This window comes from Hyperolius riggenbachi, chromosome 4 (genome assembly GCF_040937935.1).
Source record: "Hyperolius riggenbachi isolate aHypRig1 chromosome 4, aHypRig1.pri, whole genome shotgun sequence".
NCBI classification, from domain to species: Eukaryota; Metazoa; Chordata; class Amphibia; order Anura; family Hyperoliidae; genus Hyperolius; species Hyperolius riggenbachi.
The window spans coordinates 137,921,309-137,945,522 of NC_090649.1; the positions used below are offsets into that span (position 1 = coordinate 137,921,309).

Below are 24,214 nucleotides of genomic sequence, written 5' to 3' on the forward strand. Positions count from 1 at the left end.
GTAACGAACGATCTTTATCGGACGTGTATACGAACCTAAAGTCTTATTCCAATCCAAATTTGACAACTCAAAGAGCACCAGTATGTGACAGCTGCCAGATACACCAATGTAGTAAGGCTGTATACGACACATCACTACTCACAAACAGGAAAGCAATGACAAACCAAGGGCCTCTCTCACAGGATAATAAGGTTGCCTAGCTGATTCTCGTTCCACGATTTTTACAGTTCCTGACATTTTTGACACTGTAGCTGTGTTGTATTGATACAGCAGTAACGTTTTCATTACCTATGCCATCCTAATGATACACATCTCGTTTTTTTCAGTACATTCTAGGCTTTCTTTGGGTAATATTTTTCCCCCAAAATTATTTTATAGTCCATTTATGGGGAAAATTAGGCATAAATGCAGAATTTTTCTTCATTTTTCCCCCCTCCCTAATTTTCACATCTCACATCCCACAGTTATAAAACATTTACAAATAAATGTGGCCCTTCCAGATTAAAATGATGCCCCATTTTACTTCTAGCCAAGCATGTGGTAGACCGTTATCCCCAGTCTGCGCATCTGTGGCGATCAAATGCGTTCGCTAGGGCGACAGTTCAGGGGGCATAGAGCTGTACAGATGCATCACTAGGCAACGGCAGTGTGTTACATATGTAGAGCATTGGGGCCTGAAACTTTCGCCGTAGCGATTGCATCAGATCACTACTGGCGGCAGTCATTAAACGTTTATAAACCGGTATGGGTATTGTAGGGGTTAATAATTGGTTAATAGGCTAAAAAATTAATGGGGAATTAAAAAAACAAAAAAACAATTTTATTGGCCCATGTCACAATTTTTTTTTTTTATTTTTTTTTTACTTTTACAACTTTTTTTTTTGTTCTAACTTTATTGAAAGGTTGTTGCTAGCTAACAATCAGTCACAGGACCATTCACGTGACGGTGGCAGACAGCGGGAATTAATGTAGGACGCAGATTCTATGTCCCAGAACACACGGGGACTAATTAGGACATAGAATCTATTTATTTATTGTATTTATAAAGCGCCAACATATTACGCAGCTCTGGACAATAAATAGGGACACATACAATATTTAGGGGTGACATACAGCAATAGGACAATACCTGAATACAAGAAAGACCGGATCATGCAGCACAGTAGTGTTCTCCCCAGAATTTCTAACCAGCCGGGTGGCATGAAAAAGTAGCCGGGTGGGGAAGTAAGGTCACGTTGGGTGGAGTTGGAGGGTGATGCTGGGTGCCACTACTAGGTAGGGAGGGGCAGGGTGGATCGTGTTGGGTGCTACTTGGTAGGAAGGAGTGTAGGTGGATCATGCTGGGTGCTTTTGAATGAGGAAGTGGGTAAGGAGGAAACACACTGGGAACTACTGATGAGGAGTTACACTGGATGATCTCACATGCACACAAGCATGATGTACACATGCTTGTTGCTTGTCTATGTGCTAAACAGCGTGTACTACAGAGGGGAAAAAAGGACTGGGAAAGAAAAAACAAGGAGGAATGTGTGAGAGACAAAGGGAAATGTGTGAGAGGGAGAGACTAAAGGTAGAAGAAAACATATTGTATATCAGTGTGGAAAAGGAAGGAGGGGGGGGGGGGGGGGCAATAAAAACAACAACACTGTGTGGGTCAGAGAGGAGAGGATTGCAAGCAGTACCATCTAAATATGAATGTAATACAAGAATGCAGCACTCTCACAGCTCCTGTAACTTGCACAGCACACTGCAGGTCTGCAGACAGGTTTACATCAATGTAACATCTCGGAGCAGAGCAGTTGGGGGAAGGACAGCAATAGGAGCTGTAAAAATGTCTGTCTCCTCTCCTCCCAGCAAACAAAGTGCATCTGCAAGGGGGGCATGCCATAGAGGTGACGCTACACCAGGCACAGCAGCAGAGGCAGCTAATAGCTATCAGTCACCACCTTACCAGGGATTAACAGATAACCATCTGACCTGCAATGCTGTCTCCCCGGCATGAGCGAGCGCTGATCCACACTTCCCTGTGCTCTGACATCTGACCTGCGAGGTTGGAGGTGAGGCTGGAGCACATGCTGGGAAGTTTGCTGCGATGTGAAGACTTGCTGGAGGAAGGAAGAGAGCCCGTCCTCTGCATAATAGTCATGCAGATCGGGATGGGATTCACTAGCTCCAGCTCCTTTGAAGTTCCCGCGGTGCCTGTGTGTAACTTCAGTTACCACCAGGCTCTCCCCGCCACCTCTACATCACGGCTATGCAGGAGCTGAGGGGAGGGCGGAGATAGTGTAAGTGACAGCGGCTGGCTCCAATAACACACAGCCGCTGCACACTGCATTGAATGTGGAGGAAGAAAATCTGATGCACGCTGTAACCACAGGCGGGCGGGAAGCTGAGACCAGCCGGGCGCTCCGCCCGGGTAATAGGCTCTGGGGAGAACACTGCAGTATGAGTACAAGGTAATGCTTAGTCAGTCACTGGAGGGGAGCATGGAGATTAGGCAAGTTAGGTTCACTCAGATGCATAGCATGGGTTCACAGTAATGGAGGTGCATGATCAAGTAGGACACAAAAGGAGGAGGAACCTGCCCAAAGGCTTACAATCTAGAGGGAGAGGTAAGGACACGAACGGTAGGGGACCAGAGTTCAGCTATGGGTTTAGAGCACTTGTGAGGGGTAGTAGGCCAGAGTGAAAAGGTGCATTTTGAGGGCTTTCTTGAAGATGTTGAAGGAGGAGGCTGCCCTAATGGGTGGAGGTAGGGAGTTCCATAGTGTTGGAGCAGCTCTTGAGAAGTCCTGGAGGCGTGCATGGGACTGGGTGATGCGGGGGGCGGTTAGGCGAAGTTCATTGGAGGAGCGGAGTGAGCGGCTAGGTGTGTACCTCAGAGTAAGATCGGAAATGTAGGTTGGACAGGTTTTGTGGACAGATTTGTAGGTCAGACACAGTATCTTGAATCTGATTCTGGACTGGATAGGAAGCCAGTGGAGGGATTCAAGGAGGGGGATCCACCATGGTGGAGCGATGGGAGCAGTGGATAATTCTGGCTGCCGCATTCATGATGGACTGCAGTGGGGCTGTTCGGGTCATAGGAAGACCAGACAGAAGGGCATTGCAGTAGTCAAGGCGGGAAATTATGAGGGCATGGATGAGGAGTTTGGTGGTGGCAGAGGTCAGGAAAGGGCGAATCTTACACATGTTACGAAGGTGGAAGTTGCAGGACTTTGTGAGGTTTTGGATGTGGGGAGTGAAGGAGACGAGTGTGGAGTCCAGGGTGACACCCAGACAGCGGGCTTGAGAGGTAGGGTGAATGGTAGTGTGGTTAACAGTGACATGCACATCTGGGAGGTTTATGGAAGTCCGGGGTTGGAAGATCATAAATTCCGTTTTTGTCTAGGTTTAGTTTCAGGAACCTAGCGGACATCCAGGAGGAGATGGCTGATCGACAGGAGGAGACCTTGTCCATGGTAGTGGTGGATATGTCAGGGGTGTGGAGGTAGATCTGGGTGTCATCTGCATACAGATGATAGTTAAAACCCATGAAGGAGATAACCTTGCCAATGGAGGATGTGTATAGGGTGAACAGTAGGGGGCCAAGGACTGAACCTTGGGGGACTCCCACCGAGAGGTGGTTGGGGGTGGACGAGGACTCATTAAAGGCGGTCGTGAAGGAGCAGTTGGAGAGGTAGGATGAAAGCCAGGACAGGGCAAGATCGTGAATGCCCATGGACTGGAGATACTGGAGGAGTAGGGGATGATCTACTGTGTCAAAAGCTGCTGAAAGGTCAAGGAGGAGGAGAATGGAGTATTTACCTTCAGCTTTAGCTAAGGCAAGGTCATTGACTACTTTGGTGAGAGCAGTTTCGGTTGAGTGGGCAGGCCGAAATCCAGATTGCAGTGGGTCTAGCAGTGAGTTGGCATTGAGGAACTGGGTCAGGCGTTTGTGAACCAGACGCTCAAGGAGTTTTGGGGCAAAGGGGAGGAGGGAGATAGGACGGTAGTTGGAGGGTAGCGAGGGGTCGAGGGAGGGTTTCTTGTGCAGGGGGTAGTACAGTGGCCTGCCCGAAATCTGAGGGGAAGGTGCCTGTGGATAGGGAGAGGTTGAACAGGGTAGTGAGGACTGGGGCCAATTCCGTGAAGTGAGGCTGTAGTAAATCAGAAGGGATGGGGTCAAGGGGGGGGGGGGGGCGCAAGTAGTGGTATGGGAAGTCTGCAGTAGGTGGATGACTTCCTAGGTGGTAGTAGGAGTGAAGGATGTGAGGGGAGGATAGGGTGGAGGAGAAGCTGGTTGGGAGGTGATGATTTGAGATTGGATATTTCCTGGCGGAGGGAGACAATTTTGTTGGTGAAGTGGGTGGCTAAATCTGTGGCAGAGAGGGAGGAAACGGAGGGTGGGGTGGGGGTGGGGGGGTTAAGCAGGGAGTCGAAAGTGGCAAAAAGACACCGGGGATTGGAAGCTTGTGCTCCGATGAGCTTGGTAAAGTATTCCTGCTTCGCATGAGCAAGGGCAGTGTGGAACTGCAGCAGGTTGGTCTTGTACTGTAGGAAATCCTGGTTAAGTCTAGTTTTCCTCCATTTCCATTCAGTGGAGCGTGTTTTTCTCTGGAGGTTGAGAGTATGGGTAGTGCGCCAGGGCTGGGGGTTAGGGGGTCGGTTGCGGCAAAATATTGGTGGAGCAGCTTTCTCTAGGGCTGATGAGAGAGTTTGGCGATACTGAGCTGCAGCAAGATTAGGACAGGTTAGGGTGGGGAGAGTGGAGGAGAGGGCATGGAGGGGGTCAGCAAGGACACTAGGGTTGAGCTTGCGTAGGTCTCGCTGCCATCGACCAGGTGGGTGGGCGGGTAGTTTGGAGGTGCCTTCCGTGAGGAGGTTGAAGGTGAGAAGGTGATGTCTGAGGGTGGAAAGGGTGCGGTGTCAAGGTCTGCAATGGTGGTGGATTTCGTGAATATAAGGTCGAGAGTGTGACCTGCAGTGTGAGTGGGGGTGTTGGTGTGTTGTAGTAGTCCAAGTGAGTTGGCAATGGTGAGTAGCCGGGTCACAGCGGAGTTCTGTGCTTCATCGATGGGTATATTGAAATCCCCAAGGATGATGGTGGGGAGGTCAGAGGAGAGGATGTGAGGGAGCCAGGAGGCAAGGTCATCGAGAAATTGTGGGGTGGAGCCCGGAGGACGGTATAAGACCGCAACAATGGCAGGGAGGGGGTGGTAGAGGTGGATGGTGTGGGCCTCGAATGATGTGAATTGTAGGGAGGTAGGTGGGGTGAGGACACGGAAGGTGCAGGATGGGGAGAGGAGCAGATCCACCCCTCCCCCTCTACATCCTGAAACCTTAAATGGAACCTAAACTAAGAAGGATATGGATTTTTCCTTTTAAAATAATACCAGTTACCTGACTCTCCTGCTGATCCTGTGTCTCTAATACTTTTAGCCACAGCCCCTCAGCAAGCATGCAGATCAGGTGCTCTGACTGAAGTCAGACTGGATTAGCTGCACGCTTGTTTCAGGTGTGCGATTCAACCACTACTGCCAGGCAACTGGTATGTTTTAAGGGCCCGTTTCCACTATTGCGGTTTCCGCCGAGTTTCCCCGCACATGAACTCTGCCATAGGGGATAACAGCGCCGCGGCCGAATCGCTTGCGGGAGCGATTCGGCCGGAACCCTCCTGCAGAATTCGCGGCGGAGGCTGTGAATCCCATAGCCGTGCATGGCACAGCTCATGGGATTCACCTGCGATCCCGCCCACCAGCTCAGTGCCGGCGTGCGTCTGTGAGACGCACGCCGCACTAGTGGAAACAAGCCCTAAAAGGAAATATCTATATCCCTCTCAGTTTATGATCCCCTTAAGCAGCTAGATACAGCTTTACCAATACTTTCTGTATTTTATTACCACTGTAAGCACACCAAGTGGAGGCCTTCCTGTATTCAGTGCACCAAGATCACCACACCACATTGTGCATACAGTTAATACTATGAACCTGTTAGGCAACATAATCAGACTATGGTATTCTTCGATACAAGAAATTATGGCACTGCTGACACAAAAAAAAAAAAAAAAGTGACTTACTGGTGATTTTTGTGAGGTTGGCTTTATAAGAGTCGAACATATCACTGATGCCAAGGTTTTTCAGAGGTTCCTGTAGATCCGCCTCAGCTTCCACGGTGAACCTGTGCCAATACAACCATTGGAATTAAAAAAATTCCTAAGTTTCTTACTGTAATAAAACATTAGACCACAGTTTGAGTGGTAAGCCAATCAACAACGAGCAACAAACATTGCGTATTCTGCCCTTTAAAACTGGCGGGTAAATTAAGACTGTTAAATAACCTGCAGTTGGTTGGCGTAAAAAGTGTCAAATGACATTGTTTAAGAACATGCATGCACATGGTCTAAATGTCACTTCGGTTTGTGTGCCCAGTGATCGTGTGAGTGTGAGTGTGTGTCATTTAAACTACTTGTTTATTTTTTTGTCAGGAAATATAGGAGCGAGAGGTGAGGGACATACATGTGGAAACAGTCCAGGGATGTTACTTTTGAAACAATATACACTTGGGTTTCAAAATAAGTAGGCAAGGGGGTGCCCCAGCATCCTGCTAAGAAATACCAGAAAACCTTATTTTTAATTAAAATTAAAACAGAGAAGGGACAGCGGTGAAGGATATGGCTAAATAGTATCATGAAAAAACAAAAAAGGACAGAGTTTATCCACACATTACCAACATTTATGTCCAAACTCCATGTAGAAATGACATTTTCATTTAAAGTAAATAGGAACCTGTTAAAAAAAAAAAAAAATCCTTCCTCTCACCAACTCGTTCCAGCGCTGGCTCCCCTGGTAGCCGTACTCAACCAAATTGGTCAAATACTGCTTTCTGCCACCAAAGGAGGCTTCGGGAGCCCAAGTGCTCCTGAAGACAGACGGCTCTATACTGTGCGAGCACTCTCTCTCCCTCTCTCTCGCATGCACTCACGCAGGCGCAGTACAGAGCCGCGCGTCTTCAGGAGCACTCAGTCACTAAGACTTTCGAAGCCTCCTACAGCGGGGGATTCAACCGGGGGTCCGAGCGCTGCAATGAGGGGACAGAGAGAGGAGCAGGATGGCTCTATTGGACCAAGAGCCTTCCCTCTCCAGTAACAGATTTTTTTTTTCCTCAAGTCCCAATTAATTTTAAAGCCCAAGACCAGAAAAATATTTTAGTTTCGATACTGTAGATGTTCCATGTTACAGCATGTTCCAACTGCAAGATATTTCCCTCACCTCAAAGCTTTAAAGAGAAACTCCGACCAAGAATTTAACTTTATCCCAATCAGTAGCTGATACCCCCTTTTACGTGAGAAATCTATTCCTTTTCACAAACAGACCATCAGGGGGCGCTGTATGGCTGATATTGTGGTGAAATCCGTCCCACAAAGAAATTCTGAGTACGTACTCTTGGCAGTTTCCTGTCTGTGAACCCTGTTGTATTGTGGGAAATAGCTGTTTACAGCTGTTTCCAACTGCCAAAACAGCAAGCAGCAGCTACTTCACTTGCCAGCAGTAAAAATGTCACCATGTAATAAATGTCAGAATGTAAATCAGGGATTTAAAAGATTTTACAATGGGCAAACACTGACAATCATTTATACATAATTATTGTAAAAATGAAGCACTTTTTTTATTACATTATTTTCACTGGAGTTCCTCTTTAATACACAAACCAGGTTGCAACTGTATCTCACTCCCCTTCAACTGTTCAATAAAAGGAAGAGAGAGCAGAGTAAAATCAGGACAGGAGATTATCTTCTAATAGATAGGGGCTTGGGCTGCAATAAGGATTCAAGAAAGTTTATAAAAATCCCTCTTTCCCACATTAGCAAACTATTGACAGGCACACTTGTTTAGGCGATCTATCCAATATCTACATTTATCAACCCTCAGACAAGATTTCCCTAAGCCAAGTACATACAGACCAACTTGCAGCCTGATTATCGTCTGACTTTAGTCTGTTGGATGATAATCAGGCATGTGTATGCATGCAAACAACTTGACAAGCAACTGATAACAAGCGGTTTGCCCGATCTTACTGTCTGATCTATGTTGGTCTGATATCATGCAGTTGGTGCATGTGTACAAGTTGTTTGAAAGACTTCTACTTGTTTTGAATGTGTAGTCCTTCATTCCTCTTGCGTGTGCAGTATGTTAATTGAGTTGGTTGTTTAGCCATCTAGGCGTGTGGACATACAGGTTGTGTGGTTCTTCAGGTTGTGTAGTTTGTCATGTTGGTCGTGTGCATGTTGGACGTGTGTACAAGCCTTACCACCCGCTTTGTAACGCTGCTCACTGCACCACCTAAAAGGGACCCATACACTGGTCGATTTCAGCCATCAATCGATTGCCGATTCGACCGATCTGATCAAAATCGGCAAGAAATTGATGCAGCAGGAAGCCTGATCGATTGATTTCCAGCCAATTTCACGTTTGCTTGATCGCTCCGGGTGGAAAATCTAAGTCGAATAGCTGCTGGCAGCAGATCGAAGGCCGACAGAATTGCACTGGATAGAATGGTGCAAAAATACATTTTGATTGACTCAAATTTCATTATGAAATCTATTGGAAATCTGTTTCTAGTGTGTGGCACACATCAGATACAATCCTGTCAGATTCGACTTGACAGGCATCTGACAGCAATTCTGATGGTCGAATCTGCTGCAAATATCTAAGTGTTAGGCCACCTTAAAAGGGAACCTGAAGCGAGGAAATTTTTTAAAAAAATAAACAAATGACGTAGCTGCAAATGCATATTACATATTAATGTCACCGTCCGTTCTTTTCAGAAGCTCACCATTTTCTTCTTACAGTGATCCCTTACAGTGCTGACAAGATTTAGTCAGGACTTGAAATATACCAGTTGCTGTCAGTTATACTGTATATCAGCAGCTGACATTTACAACTGAATGTGCAAGGTAATGTCCATGTTTCCCTATGGCTCAAGTGGGTGATATTACAGTTTAACAGTGTGCTGACCAGGAAGCTGTTAGGGGTAATGGCCATTTTTAAAATGGAGAATGCCATTGATCCCAGTGAACAATTGGATGCAGGAGAGGAGAAAGATTGATGAGTAGACTACATGGGAGGCAAGTATGACCCGTATATGGTTATTTTGACTTTTTATTTTCAGTTCAGGTTCTCTTTAAGCAACATTCACAGTACAGCATGTGCATAGCGGTATATGGGCATGCGGCATGGTAACGCACTGCATGCAGTGCATTACCGCAAAACATACAGTTTAACCATGAGGGCGAAGCATACTTTTCATTGACTGTATGCTTCACTGTACCAATCGCAACGCGAGTATAATATATGGTGCTGCTGGCCAGATCTGGTGTGTTCCTGCTGTCACACGGAATGCAACAGCCACAGTGAAAGTGGCCCTGACGTTATGCATTACCGACCTCTCTAATGTTTATTATAACAACTTCCAAAAATATACACCCCCACATAAAAAGGAGGGACCCCCTCATTCTGGGTTTAGTTGTAAGATAATGGCACACACAAAAAAAAAAACATTAGGTTTTGTCAAGTCTGTACAAGTAGCCACACACTGCCTGGCAGGGCTGTGGAGTTGGAGTCGAGGAGTCGGAGTCTGGGCAATTTTGAGTACCAGGAGTCTGAGTCAGTTGTATAAACTGAGGAGTCGGATGATTTTTGTACCAAATCCATTGCCCTGGTAAGTATTAGACCAAGGAGTCGGAGCAATTTTGGGTACCTGGAGTCGTAGTTCTAGTCCGTGGCTTGATAAACTCGTCGGGGTGGGAGTTGGAGTCGGATGATTTTTGTACCGACTCTACAGCCCTGCTACCTGGAGGTGGTAAAATTGGCCAATCAGGGTTGGAGGTGTGTACTGGCCCTACGTTTTACATGATTAAGCACCAATAGTGAAAAAAATGCAAGGGCGTGCAATATTTTACACAAATATGATGGAAAAGAACAAATAGAGTGCACAAATCTGGGGAAAAAAAAACAACAGACAGATGTACACAGGCTGCCGGGAGCTCAAGACAAGGCCCACCCAATTTAAATTACATGGTTAATTGCTAACATATAAATCTGATAATATATAATAAAGCAAACCACATCAGCAGTCACACACTGACTTATTACAGCCCTACAAAATTAATTGAAGCCATTTAAAACCACTGCTTAGAACTGCGCAACAGTGACATGTGCTAGACAACTGCTAGTAGTAGCTGTGACTGGATTATTGAAATCTGGCTGCCATGCCTGACAGAGGCTTTCCAGCATTACAGCAAGAGACATTACAAGGACACAGGAAGGATGCTTTGAAATGTAATTCAAATATGGCACACAGAAAATTACTAGGAACCCCACAGACATGAGCAGCTTAAAATACACCTAAACTGAGAGGGATATGGTGCTTGCCATAGTGCTTTATTTTAAACAATACCAGTTGCCTGGCAGTCCTGCTAATTTGTGGCTGCAGTAGGGTCTGAATTCACACACCTGAAATGCTGTCAGAGCATCCAGTCAGAAACTGAACTACAGGTTTCTGAGGATCTATCGCTAAAAGTATTCAAGGTAGAGGATCAGCAGGATATCAAGGCAATTTGCATTGTTTAACCACTTAATCCCAGAGGATAGTTTTACCCTCACCACGAAGACTCTTTTTCCTGTCGGCACTTATCTTTAGGCATTTTTTTGGCTAAATAAAAAAAATAAAATTAAAGGGGGGGGGGGGGGGGCGAAGAGGAGAAGAGGACACCATTTCTCCTATTCCATCCCCTATAGGCGCGTACTCACACCTGATTCCTTCAAACGACGGGTCGTCAGACCAGACAGTTTCCCTTTATGTACAGTCTGTTGGCAGGCCGATAAGGCTGGTTTTGACTGATCCGCTCGACGGATCGGTCAAAACCAGCCTCAGCCTGCCGACAGACTGTACACATGGGGAAACTGTCGGCAGAACGGCCGCCCCGCGGGCAGGTCCGACGACCCATCGTTTGAAGGAATCAGGCGTGTGTATGCGCCTTTTAGGTTTACATTTACCCATTTTTTTCAGGTTAGCACTGGAGCGGAAATGCACAGGCATGGCTTCCATACCAGAGGTTCAGCAAAACAGAACATATCACGGAGCTTATGAGAAAATTTAACGGATTTCTTGAAATTTAATAGTTTTTGGAAGATTTCTAAAATTAAATACTGCTGCAGATTGGAAATGGAAAAAAGGTAATTTTAAACTTACAAATAAAAAACCCTTTGACTCTTAGGCTGAAAAACAAACAAAAACAAACAAAAACAAAAAACCTTGCACATCTCCATAACATCTTACAATTTGACCTATTTCAAACGACACAACAGCATGAATCCCCGGAACACTAGATGTGTTGTAGAGTTGAAGGCAAGATGCTGTGTGAAGCAACTAAATACCTGGGTAAAATGAGCTGGATTCTCTTAGTATTCATGGCCATCCAACTTTGCAGGGTTTTTGTACTAATATGTGGGATGATTGCAGAAAGAGGTGTACGCTCTTCTGTAGGTAGTGCTACCAACATGCTGATGCTGTCTCCATGATACGGGAGCTCTATCACCTTGTAATGCAGCCCACTAGGAGTCTGAAACACACCTGGAGTTTTAGAAGAGAAAAAACAAACATTTTACACACATAATAGTTAAGGATAACTCAGACTCCGCACAAATTTTTTTTTTTTTTTTTTTAAATGGATATGTGCTGCCCAAACCTCAGTGACTTATTTGCCATTTATTGCAAACAGTCAATGCAGTTCGGTCAGACATTCTTGTAGATTTTAAGATTGCCCAGCAAGCTCCTGGTGAACCAGAACTCATAGGAGTGTGTAAGGGGCTGAAAGGGACCAAAAATCCTCCTTACTACAATTCTAAGCAAAAAACAGAAGTTATACAATACAATAACATTTCTATAGCGATTTACTCACATAGGACTCAAAGCACTTAGGCTCTCTCAGATTCAGGAATTAGTAGGATGAAGTATTCACACAACAAAAGTTATATTTCTGCAAATGCCAGACTGAACAGGTGGGTTTTCAGTCTGGATTTAAACACGTCCAGGGATGGAGCTGTCCTGATCTGTTGAGGTAAGGAGTTCCAAAACGTAAGCAGCATGACAGAAGGCTCTGGGACCAAAAGTTTCCAAGTGGGCTCTGAGTATGACTAGATTATTAGAACCTGTGGATCTGAGAATGCGGGGATTGCTACGCAGCTGTAACATATCTTTCATGCATCCAGGGCCCAGATTATTCAGTGATTTAAATGTCAGTAGGCAGATCTTGAATAGGACCCTCCATTCTATAGGTAGCCAGTGAAGGGAGTGCAGGACTGGCAGTATGTGGCAGTGACGGGGTTGGTTGGTTAGCAGTCTGGCAGCAGTGTTCTGTATAAGCTGTAGGCGGTACAAGTCCTTTTTTGGAAGGCCAGTGTAGAGAGGCCTTCCTTCTTAAAACATTTTCAGGTTTATGAAGGTTGGAATGAGCTCTGTGGTGTACCACAATGCATCACTGCTAATATGCAAATCCTTTGTTGTCCACGATAGCTAAACAGAGCTGCTGGAATGCAATGATGTGTCAACTTACTAATCCAACATCAGGGACAACAAAAATGACTTGCATATTCAGCAGTGATGCACTGTGAGACACCTCAGTGCTCACTCCAACCTGATTAATCACATATACCTTCTGTCTGTATTTTGACTGCATATTCTGGAAGGAGCAGAACTCCCATATGTTTAGGGGCTAGGGGCACACCCACATAAGTCTGTTATTCCTCTTTCACATGGAAGCACCCATCGCATCATGGCGTGTCTCAGCCCTAAGGGTGCATACATACATCAGACCATAGTCTTTGGAAAATGAAAGATCACGGACTAATTTTACCCCCTTCCATGCAGTATGAGAGCCATACCTACACAGTCTATTCTATTGAGCTGAACTCCCCATCAGGTAGATATATTTGCAAGATGCTGTGCACATTCAAAAGATCAGTATTTGCAAAAAATCTGTTCCTGCAAAAGATCCGTTCCTCGAAAATGCATTCATAGTCTATGATATCTGCAGATCCTCATACACACCTTGTTTAACAGGCATTCATCTGCAGATCTGAAGATCCATCCTGGTGTATCTGATCTGCAGATGAAGGTCTGTTAAACAAGGTGTGTATGAGGATCTGCAGATATCATAGACTATGAATGCATTTTCGAGGAACGGATCTTTTGCAGGAACAGATCTTTTGCAGATACTGATCTTTTGAATGTGTACAGCATCTCTGTGTGCAGCATCTTGCAAAGATTTCTATCTGATGGGGAGTTCAGCTCAATAGAATAGAGACTGTAGGTATGGCTCTCATACTACATGGAAGGGGGTAAAATTGGTCTGTGATCTTTCATTTTCCAAAGACTATGGTCTGATGTGTGTATGAGCCTTAAAGGAATACAATCGAACTTTAACACATTTCTGTCAGTAGCATAAATCAAAATTGCATTAACAGCTAGTGCAAACACAGCATATCTTTTTGCTGTGCAATGTTTCTTTTTCTTTTAATTTGCCTTTTAAACGGACCCCCTGACAAGCTGACGGCGTCGGCTAATGGGGCAGCTCATTATGACAGAGGGGATTCCTTTTTACAGTGCAGTAGTGTATTATACTATTGTCACGTTTCCCCATGCTATTTATTACTATTACTATGTTTCCCCGACACTATTCAGCATGCCAGGCATCTGTCACGTAGCCTGCTATGAGGAGCGAGAGACAAACGCTCTCGCTCCTATTCTGCCCAGCCAATCCCCGCAGAAGGAGACTTCCGTGTGTCGGGCTCGGGCTGCCGCCGCATTAGTTGTTTTGTCATCGCTACGCAACGGCAACCATATGAGCTGGAGGAGGGCGCATCATTGCTCCTTCCCTTCGGCTCCTGCTTCCGATGCGCAGCGATGACAAAACAACTAATGCGGCGGCAGCCCGAGCCCGACACACGGAAGTCTCCTTCTGCGGGGATTGGCTGGGCAGAATAGGAGCGAGAGCGTTTGTCTCTCGCTCCTCATAGCAGGCTACTGTGACAGATGCCTGGCATGCTGAATAGTGTCGGGGAAACATAGTAATAGTAATAAATAGCATGGGGAAACGTGACAATAGTATAATACACTACTGCACTGTAAAAAGGAATCCCCTCTGTCATAATGAGCTGCCCCATTAGCCAACGCCGTCAGCTTGTCAGGGGGTCCGTTTAAGAGGCAAATTAAAAGAAAAAGAAACATTGCACAGCAAAAAGATATGCTGTGTTTGCACTAGCTGTTAATGCAATTTTGATTTATGCTACTGACAGAAATGTGTTAAAGTTCGATTGTATTCCTTTAAGGCTCATACACACATCAGACCATAGTCTTTGGAAAATTAAAGATCACAGACCAATTTTACCCCCTTCCATGTAGTATGAGAGCCATACCTACCCAGTCTATTCTATGGAGCTGAACTCCCCATCAGACAGAAATCTTTGCAAGATGCTGCACACACAGATGCTGTACACATTCAAAAGATCAGTATCCGCAAAAGATCAGTTCCTGCCAAAGATCCGTTCCTGCAAAATGCATTCATAGTCTATGATATCTGCAGATCCTCATACACACCTTGTTTAACAGACATTCATCTGCAGATCAGATCCACCAGGATGGATTTTCAGATCTGCAGATGATTGTCTGATCTGCAGATGAATGTCTGTTAAACAAGGTGTGTATGATGATCTGCAGATCTCATACACCATGAATGCAATTTGCAGGAATGGATCTTTGGCAGATACTGATCTTTTGTGTGTGCGCAGCATCTGTGTGTGCAGCATCTGTGTGTGCAGCATCTGTGTGTGCAGCATCTGTGTGTGCAGCATCTGTGTGTGCAGCATCTTGCAAAGATTTTTTTCTGATGGGGAGTTCAGCTCCATAGAAATGACTGAAGGTATGGCTCTCATTCTACATGAAGGGTGTTAAGATTGGTCTGTGATCTTTTATTTTCCAAAGACTATAGTCTGATGTGTGTATGAGCCTTTACACTGGTCCATTTTCAAGCTGTATACTTTTGCATACAAAGAGTCTATAAGTCTGCATAATTGTGGAACATTTGCATCTCATTGACCTAATAACTGTCAATGAGGTTACAACTTTTATCAAAATGTACACCTCACATTACATGAAAAATCATGCCTGGTAGAAAATGTTTGAGCTGAACCTGTAGTATTTCACCTAGTGACAAACATATAGTATTACAACAAGTAACAAAGACTTACCAGTCTTGAACAAGGAAAGCTGAGCCAACATAGGCACCTGATAGGTTTTGCCATCTGGTCCATGGAAGAGTCGCTTTTTTGTGTTTTCACGCTGGAAACGAGATTTCCACAGTCCCTTGAAATAGAGCGCATTGACTATAACTAATCTCACCATGGGACTGTCCAATGACTCAGGTGATAAGAGTTGGTCAATCATGCCTAGAAGATAAAATAAATAGAAGAGATCAACTGAGGATCACCTAATACAGGAAATAAGCCTGATGTGGTTTATGAAACATTTTAATATTTTATTAAATCACTTCTATTGGCAGGGCTCCTGCTACTATTAGATTCTGCTATAGCTGTAGCCACTTTGCAGTTTCATCTGTAGGTATTGTGGGAGTGACCCTTGGGGACCCTTATTACTCATTTGCTATACCTAATACATCTAACACATATTCCTTTTCTTGCTCATGCGTATAACCATATAGTAGGATAGACAGGAACATATACTTATATAAACAGTGTTAGGAATTGCTTAGTTCTGTAACCCGCAAGGCATATCATAAGGCTTTGCAGTGCTTAGCGACTGTTCAGACGCCATGTTGTTCAGAGGCGTCCATATTGGTTATATTAGTTACATATAAAGACATATATTAACAATACTATACGATCACTTTGAGTCTTCATATTAAAGGTAGTTTTGCAAAAGCTCTTTCCTGTAACACAAACCACAATGCCTCTTCTTGCCTCTATCTGATAGTAACACACCCAACAATAAAACCCCTACCAACCCATGCATCCTGTCAATAGTTCAGAAATAGGACAGTACATGCATAGCATCCTCCATTTTGTATCTTCATATATTAAAATACATATATAAGAAACTATGATATCTGCTGTATTAGCTGAAACTGTTAGTTAAGGTAATTGGTACTGAGGCTTAGCAGAGGGTGCTTCATGGGCCTAAGGTCACCATATTGTCCAGTCTAAGTTAATCATATATACTTTGTATTTCCATATGATAGGATGGGATGTAATAGTATGATTTGGCCATTATATTGAATGTCGCTAAACAGATACATTCTTTTGAAGCCTAAACCACAAGCTTATATCCGTTGTCACACCTATGCTACATTTCCCTTAATGGCCCACCACATGTTCTGGGCGCACAGCCAAACAGCCTCACACTTGTTGATTTCCTGTAACAAAAGGTTTAGAGATTTTTTATAAGTTTCCCTATAAGATGTATACTGTAGCTTCTGCGCATGTTTCAAATTTGTGGTTTGAGAAACTTTATATATACCACTCCCAGTTCTATTAAATTTCATTCTGGCTATTGATACCTGACCGCTCGTCTGTGTATTATTTCATATAGTCAGAATCACTTGGCATGCCATGCGCTGACCAAATTATCTGACTAACCAAATTTAAAGTTAGTTTATAATTGTTTTATATTTGTTTAAGATAAGTTTTAAGCCTACAGGTATATTGTATTGTATTGTATTGTGCTTTACAACTGAAGGAAAAGTATGGAGGGGGTGCAGATGGAATAGTGTAGAGGCTAAGCCTTTTGCCCTAAATTCACTTTCGTAGAAACTGGTTTAGCAATTTGAAAAGTAAATCTAATCCACAGGGCATAACCAAAACGTTTCCATTTCAGAAAGTAACTTTACGTTTGTTTTAGGAGGACACTTGAGTGTTTACTTTTATGAAGAAGGAAAAAGGAGAGCAATGTGCAAACACCATCTGTTGCAATCTGACCAGCAAGTGTTGCATCTGAAAGGCTCCCATAAACATGACAGACACAAGACATCGCTGTAGGACCTTTAACCACTTTGTGCTCATTGATGTATAAAAACGTCGAGGACAGGCGCGCTCCCGAGGCCAATCGCGTGCGTGCACGCGCACTCCCGGCCGCGGATTCAGTAGCCCAGGAATCAATGTAGCGGGCTATGGTGCCCGATCACGGATTCCTCTCCCCCGCTGAAAAAGCGACAGCTTCTCTCGGAAGCTACGCTTTTTCTGAGACTACGTCCCTCTAAGCGTACATTGTACGCTTAGAGTAACGTCATGTAAACAAACTCGAGATTGCCATCTTGTGGCCAAAGAGTAAAACTACATCTAAAAGTGAAAAAAATTACACTACACAAATTTTTCCCTAAATAAAAACACAATTTACTCCCCCCCCCCCCCCTACCAAAAAATGCCCACATAAAATGTTTATTAAAAAAAAAAAAAAAATATTTACCTAAGGGTCTAAACTATTTAAATATCTATGTAAAGATGAAATATTTCTATATATTTTTTTTTTTTTTATAAGCTTGTAAATGGTGATGGATGCAAAACGGGAAAAATGCTCTTTTATTTCCCAATAAAATATTGTCGCCATACATTGTGATAGGGACATAATTTAAACGGTGAAGTAACCCTGACAAATGGGCAATTACAATACGTGGGTTTTAATTATGGAGGCATGTATTATTTTAAAACTATAATGGCCGAAAACTGACAAATAATGAATGGTTTCCGTTTTTTTCTTATTCTTACTGTCAAAATGCATTTACAGTAAGGTAGCTCTTAGCAAAATGTACCCCCCAAAGAAAGCCTAATTGGTGGCGGAAAAAACAAGATATAGATCAGTTCATTGTGAGAAGTAGTGATAAAGTTATAGGCGAATGAATGGGAGGTGAACATTGCTCGGATGCATAAAGTGAAAACGACTGAGAGCTTAAGTGGTTAAAAGTACTGTAAGGGTACAAAAAAAAATAAAAAAAAATAAAAGTATAACTTACCTGGGGCTTCTAATGGCCTCCGGCAGATGTCCTGTGCCCACGCCAGGACAAAACGATCCTCCGGTCCTCCATGCCGACTCACCTTCTGGAATTTGCAACTTTAATGTCGCAAGCATCCTCTCTCCCTCTGACGTCACCTGGAGTGTACTACGCAGGCGGTGGTGTCAGCGAGAGGATGCGTGCAGCAAGGGCCACGCAGGTGCAGTGACTTGCGACATTAGAGTCGCAAATTACGGAAGTAAGCCGGTGACGGGGACCAGAGGATCGCTTTAACCCGGCACTGGAACAGGATGGGGAGGAAGGGGGGGGGGGGGCGTTAGCCTTGGATGAGTTTAAAAAATAAAAAATAAAAACTTGTCATAAGGTTTATGGATTGACACTTCAGCCAGAGTTGTAAGTTGTGCTTGCCCATTACCTAGAGTCATCCTCTCTAATCATGGGATATTGGTGACTGCTGCTTATGGATTCCAGCAATCCCAAGGATGTGAGGAATGAATGTCATTGTAGTTCACTCTGCAAAGATAGTAGATGTGCGAAGTGAGCAGTACATTTAACTTCCCGCTCAGCACAGAAGTAAGAACCAGTAGGACAAACAGAAGAGTCCAGGGCATCTTTACACAAAGCTGTTCATGATTGCCATATGTTCTCTCAACCATCCTAATAAGAAAATGTTACAGAAGCTGTAGGCTGAAGATGAAAAATTATGGCTATAAAAAATGACTTTAATAGAGAGGATGTGTTATATACCTTCACTACCTTTTTTCATCATCAGAAATGCTACCTACATCTATATAGAGCTGTAAATTGGTTATGTAGCCCCCACCCTCCCAGTGAGATTTAGCCTTAGCTTTTTTCCTATGAGGAATTCTTCTCACAGAGCATTCTGGGAGACCAGATGTTATTTCTGCTGATTTTGGAACACCGTAAACAAACATTCAGCTGTGATCCACCCTGCAGCAGTAAATAAGTCACCTCCTGTGATACACTTGTAAACCAGGGCAAAGAAAGATTTTAAATAAGTAAACATGGACTAAATAATTTATACATTTACTACTGAAAAAAATGCTTCTTTTTTTACATTACATCCAGTTAGTTCTCCTTTTACATTTATGCAGGAGACACCTACATACATAAACACACAAACAAATCTATATTTTGTGTTTATGTGCTTCCCTCATAACTGAGCTGTCCCTGTAGAACACCACATCTGTGAGAAGCTCACCCTTTGTTTCATTCTTTACCCACTGGTTGATGAGAACAGCAGCTGTGTCCCTGTCCTGGAAGTCAACATTCCTCACATGGCAGTGAAAGATTTCTTTATTCCGGCTGACAAAGGCGTCCTCCATCTTGAATCCAGTGTTGGCAAACACAGCATTGGCTGTAGTGACAACGTCTTTATTCTTCTTCGCCACTATTCCCTTGTTGATTCGTTTTAGTATTTTACCAACCACTGAGAGAGACAAAACACAACATTTATAACAAGAGTGAGTTTTGGCAAAAGTATTCTCACATCAATATTTATCCTAGGTGACATTTGTAAATTGGCCTGCATGCTTTAAACTATAAAAAAAAAAAATTACACATTTTAATCCAAGGATCACAAATGACCATTCATCTACTGCCCATTCTGAGTTTCAGTACGCGTACTGCTCCTGCGCAGGAAGCTCCTGTGACGTCAGCAGGGGTGAGGATGCGTGTGGCCAGGGCCGCGCAGGCGCAGTGGTTTGCAACATTAAAGTTGCAAAATATGGAAGTGAGCCGGGCAGTTGTCCGGATAGTTTTGTCCCTGCGCGGGAACAGGACATCTTTATTTTTTTTCCTTCATAGATCCCCTGTGACTGATTGCTGCCAAACTTTTCCAGAGAGCTTGAAATACTCTGTGTTATCTGCATGAAGGGGAAAACTGACTGTGTCCCTTCTGACCGATTGTCAATCACAGCTTCTGAGTAGCCGGGTGAAAGATGTGAGCAGGGTGCAAATATTTTATTGGCATCTTATTCCCCAAATATTTTTGTCAGTACAGTTTGACAAAAGAAAAAAAAAAAGTCACAGTTGGAGACACATATGATATTTAATTCATACATAAAAACTGTAACCCCTAATACAAACCCAGAGTATCAATACTCAGTTTACCTCTAAATACTACCACCACTCTATAGCAAACTTTTCTTGCATTGTACTGTAGGGTTTTGAAAGCATCAAACAGTCGAGTGACAGCATCGGGTGAAAGAAATAAAAGACCAACCCTTAGCACCTCCAAAACATATAGCCAGAAATTACATTTGGTCATGTATTTACTGGGAAGAAACGGTTCAATAACATACCTGCATGTAACAAAAAGTAAGTGAATCCTTAGGATTATCATATAATTTGAAGGTGAAATCATAGTCTAGGGTTTTCAATCAATAGGATGACAATCATGGTGTGAGTGAGATGCTACTTCAGTGGCTGGAGAGTGTAATGGTTAAGGGCTCTGCCTCTGACACAGGAGACCTGGGTTCGAATCTCAGCTCTGCCTGTTCAGTAAGCCAGCACCTATTCAGTAGGAGACCTTGGGCAAGTCTCCCTAACATTGCTACTGCCTATAGAGCGAGTCCTAGTGGCTGCAGCTTTGGAGCTTTGACTCCGCCAGGAAAAAAAGCGCGATATAAATGTTTATTTAGGGAAAAAAAAAAAAAAAATCAAAACAAAAACCACAAGGATCCAGCAAAACCCGATCATACATGCACCATGTTGATGTCCATAAAGCTGGAACAACATTACAAAGCCAACTTTAAAGAGTTTACGCTCTACAAATCAACAGACAATACAATTAAACAACAAGGCTGCGCTGTCAACAATAGTTCACATATACAATGTCCACCAGATATTAACTGCCCCAAAAGAACTTCTGCACACTGCAATGGGGTTGCTGTCTCACTTATCCAGACAAAAGATATTGGCAAGGCTGCTGGACTGCGCTCTACACTTCCTATAGGCAATACAAAACTTCACATAGCGTAACTCTGTTATACTAAGTTAACACCCCACCCATGTCTTAGTGACTAGTGCAGCACATGTGATCACACTCTCCTTTGATTGCGCTCACCAAATTGTAGCCACCTCAAACATGAGGTGGATCGATCGCTCAAATCAGTTTCCCACAAGGCACTTGCTGCTATTCTTCACCTTTAATGTATAAAATTTCCTCCAATAAAACATAAAAACACAAGTGTAATACTGTTAAAAATCAGAAGAGCACCCGTCAATGTTATGACATAAAATTTACCGTAAGCTTTCATAACTTGTTCTTTTTTGATCCTATTTTCAAATAAAACACTAGGTTCCATATATTTTTAGAGTACCCAAAGGTAATAAATACTCTATATACCTAATTAACATCATTTGAGAGGTACTATAACAGTTCTCAATTCAATTCTCTTCATATAACTTTGTACCTATAACCTGTTAATTGTTATTAGCATAAGATGACTTATGTGAACTCTGTATCATTTATAAGTGTTATAATTCCTGCATATATAATTTTATCTATATTTGGAAATAAGTTTAATGAACCTTCTGGAAACTTCTGTTTTTTCTCTGAAAATCAATAAAAACAGTATAACAAAAAAAAAAAAAAAACAAAAAAAAAAAACGGGAGGGCACCCACGCGTTTCGACCAATCGGTCTCATCAGGGGCCCCAGATTAGACGGATTGGTCAAAACGCGTAGGACGTGGAGCTGGGATGCCGCTCATCCACCTGACGCTGGGCAGACCTCGCTGTTGTGTGATCTGTGATGTGCAATGTTACAAGTGGAAACCATGCGAGTGCGCAGTCTGTGCATGGGTGCTCTTCTGATTTTTAACAGTTCTACACTTGTGTTTTTATTGGCAGAAATGTTATACATTAAAGGTGAAGAATAGCAGCAAGTGCCTTGTGGGAAACTGATTTGAGCGATAGATCCACCTGATATTTGAGGTGGCTACAATTTGGTGAGCGCAATTAAAGAAGGAGCGTGTGATCACGTGTGCTGCACTATTCACTAAGACATGGGTGGTGTGTTAACTTAGTATAACAGAGTTACGCTATGTGACGTTTTGTATTGCCTATAGAAAGTGGAGAGCGCAGTCCAGCAGCCTTGCCATAGACTGTACAAATGAAGGATATTACCCTATCCAAAAAGTGGTTGACCAGCAAAGATAATTACTAAAACCAAAGGCCTGTCTCACATTGGTGAATTTTGAGGTTCACGAGACCACGATCAGGAAAACACAGATGTCTGGGTGGCAAGGAGAAAGCCACTGCTCTCCTTCAAGAGTACTGCTGCCATCTAGTTCACTAGTGATCATGTGGACAAACCATAAGGCAGAAAGTCTTGTGGACAGATGAAGCCAAAAATAAAATTTTAACTGAGGAGCATTGTATTTGGAGAGAAAAAAAAATCCATTGCAGAATAAGAATCGACCTACATCTGTGTAAAATGTTAGGGAGAGAGTTCTGATCTGATTCTACATACACGAGCTGTTCAAATGAGGAAATCCACCAATGTCCGAGAGCTGAACTTGCCCTGTGTGGTGGAATGGGCTAAAATTGTTTAAAGAGAAACTCCAACCTAGAATTGAACTTTATCCCAATCAGTAGCTGATACCCCCTTTTACATGAGAAATATAATGATTTTCACAAACAGACCATCAGGGGGTGCTGTATGACTGATTTTGTGCTGAAACCCCTCCCACAAGAAGCTCTGAATACCACGGTACTCTGGGCAAACTGCCACAATGTAACAATGTTCACAGACAGGAATTAGCTGTTTACAGCTGTCTCTAACAGCCAAAACAGCTAGGAGCAGCTACATAACCTGCCCACAGTAACAATGTCACCATGTAATACATGTCAGAATGTGAATTTGGGAGAGGAAAGATTTTACAGTGAGCAAACACTGACTAAATCATTTATACATAATTATGGTAAAAAATGAAGCACTTTTTTTACTTCATTATTTTCACTGGAGTTCCTCTAAATCAATGTGCAGGGCTAAGCAACAGTTAGGGCTTGTTCACATTATAAGTGATTTTGCTTATTTTTAAGCGTGAACGATAAAAATAAATAAAACACCTTAAAAGCGCTTGTGCAATGTTAGCTTATGTGCGTGTTCTCACATAAGTGATGAGCTTTCTATCCAATCGCATGTGGCTCCTGCACCATTTCTAGAGTGTTTGCGATTCAATAGAAAGTATAGCAAAATCACTAAGCGCAAAAAAAAAAAAAGCTTTGAAAAGCAATTTGCTGAGCGCTTTAATATTTATTTCCAAGTCAAAGAGTGCACTTCCTGATTGACGTCAGGAAATGAACAAAAACATTGCTACACAAAAGTGCTTAGAAAAGCTTCTCTAAGCAAAAATAACCACCATGGATGTAATGAATATAAAACGGATTACCTCTAAGAAGAAGGGGCAACGCCAATAAAGGAAAAACAACATTTGAATAAAATCAGACAGAAACGATTTGTGTCCGATAATAGTTTGATTATTAAAAAATGTTTTCATATATTGGCGTTTCCCCTTCTTAGAGGTAAGCCATTACATCCATGGTTATTTTTTGGGGTGCCTTCTCCCTCCCAGTGATATGGTTTACAGCCCCCTAACTATTAGAGGTTTCTATGAAGAAAAAAACCAAAAAAAAAAAAAACACATTTATAATCTTTTCTAGGGGTAAAACCATAGCCCTAATTGAATTCACTTTTTCTCCTTAGCTTACTCCTTGGTGCTATTTTCACAACTGTATCAATATGCCACCAGAAACCAAGGAACTCCGAAAAAATTTACGGTACATTTATTGCAAAGTGATGAAACGTATTTTTTTGGCTAGGTTCACAGTGGTCAGTTGCATAGTGCATGCATATGTGATGACTGAACTGCAATGGGAGACTGGACAGACTTCCATACAAAGCCTGCATGCAGCAAGTTAGAATAGAATAATGTGCTTAGTTACAAGGCAGTACTGTGAACAGGCCCATAGAATTATATGGTCAGCGAGCTGACATGCAGGATTATTCTGCAATGCAACGGACTACTGTTAACACGGCCTAAAACAGAAGATGAAGATTATCTCCCCGTAGAAAAAAATCCTCAAAAAAAATAAATAAATAAATACTTTTTAAACCTCCAGCAAG

The 24,214-nt window shown here is 43.0% G+C and overlaps 1 protein-coding gene across 2 annotated transcripts in view; it reads right to left on the bottom strand.

Annotated features, from left to right (window-relative positions):
* The window catches only part of SERPINE2 (serpin family E member 2), a 78,424-nt gene that overhangs the window by 15,451 nt on the left and 38,759 nt on the right, over positions 1-24,214 (bottom strand). For both annotated transcript variants that reach the window (XM_068279221.1, XM_068279220.1), the window contains 4 exons: positions 19,284-19,511; positions 15,288-15,485; positions 11,418-11,613; positions 6,059-6,159 (listed from right to left, as the gene is read on the bottom strand). In XM_068279221.1, coding sequence (XP_068135322.1) covers positions 6,059-6,159; positions 11,418-11,613; positions 15,288-15,485; positions 19,284-19,511 — 723 coding nt within the window. The remainder of the gene's footprint in view (positions 1-6,058; positions 6,160-11,417; positions 11,614-15,287; positions 15,486-19,283; positions 19,512-24,214) is intronic.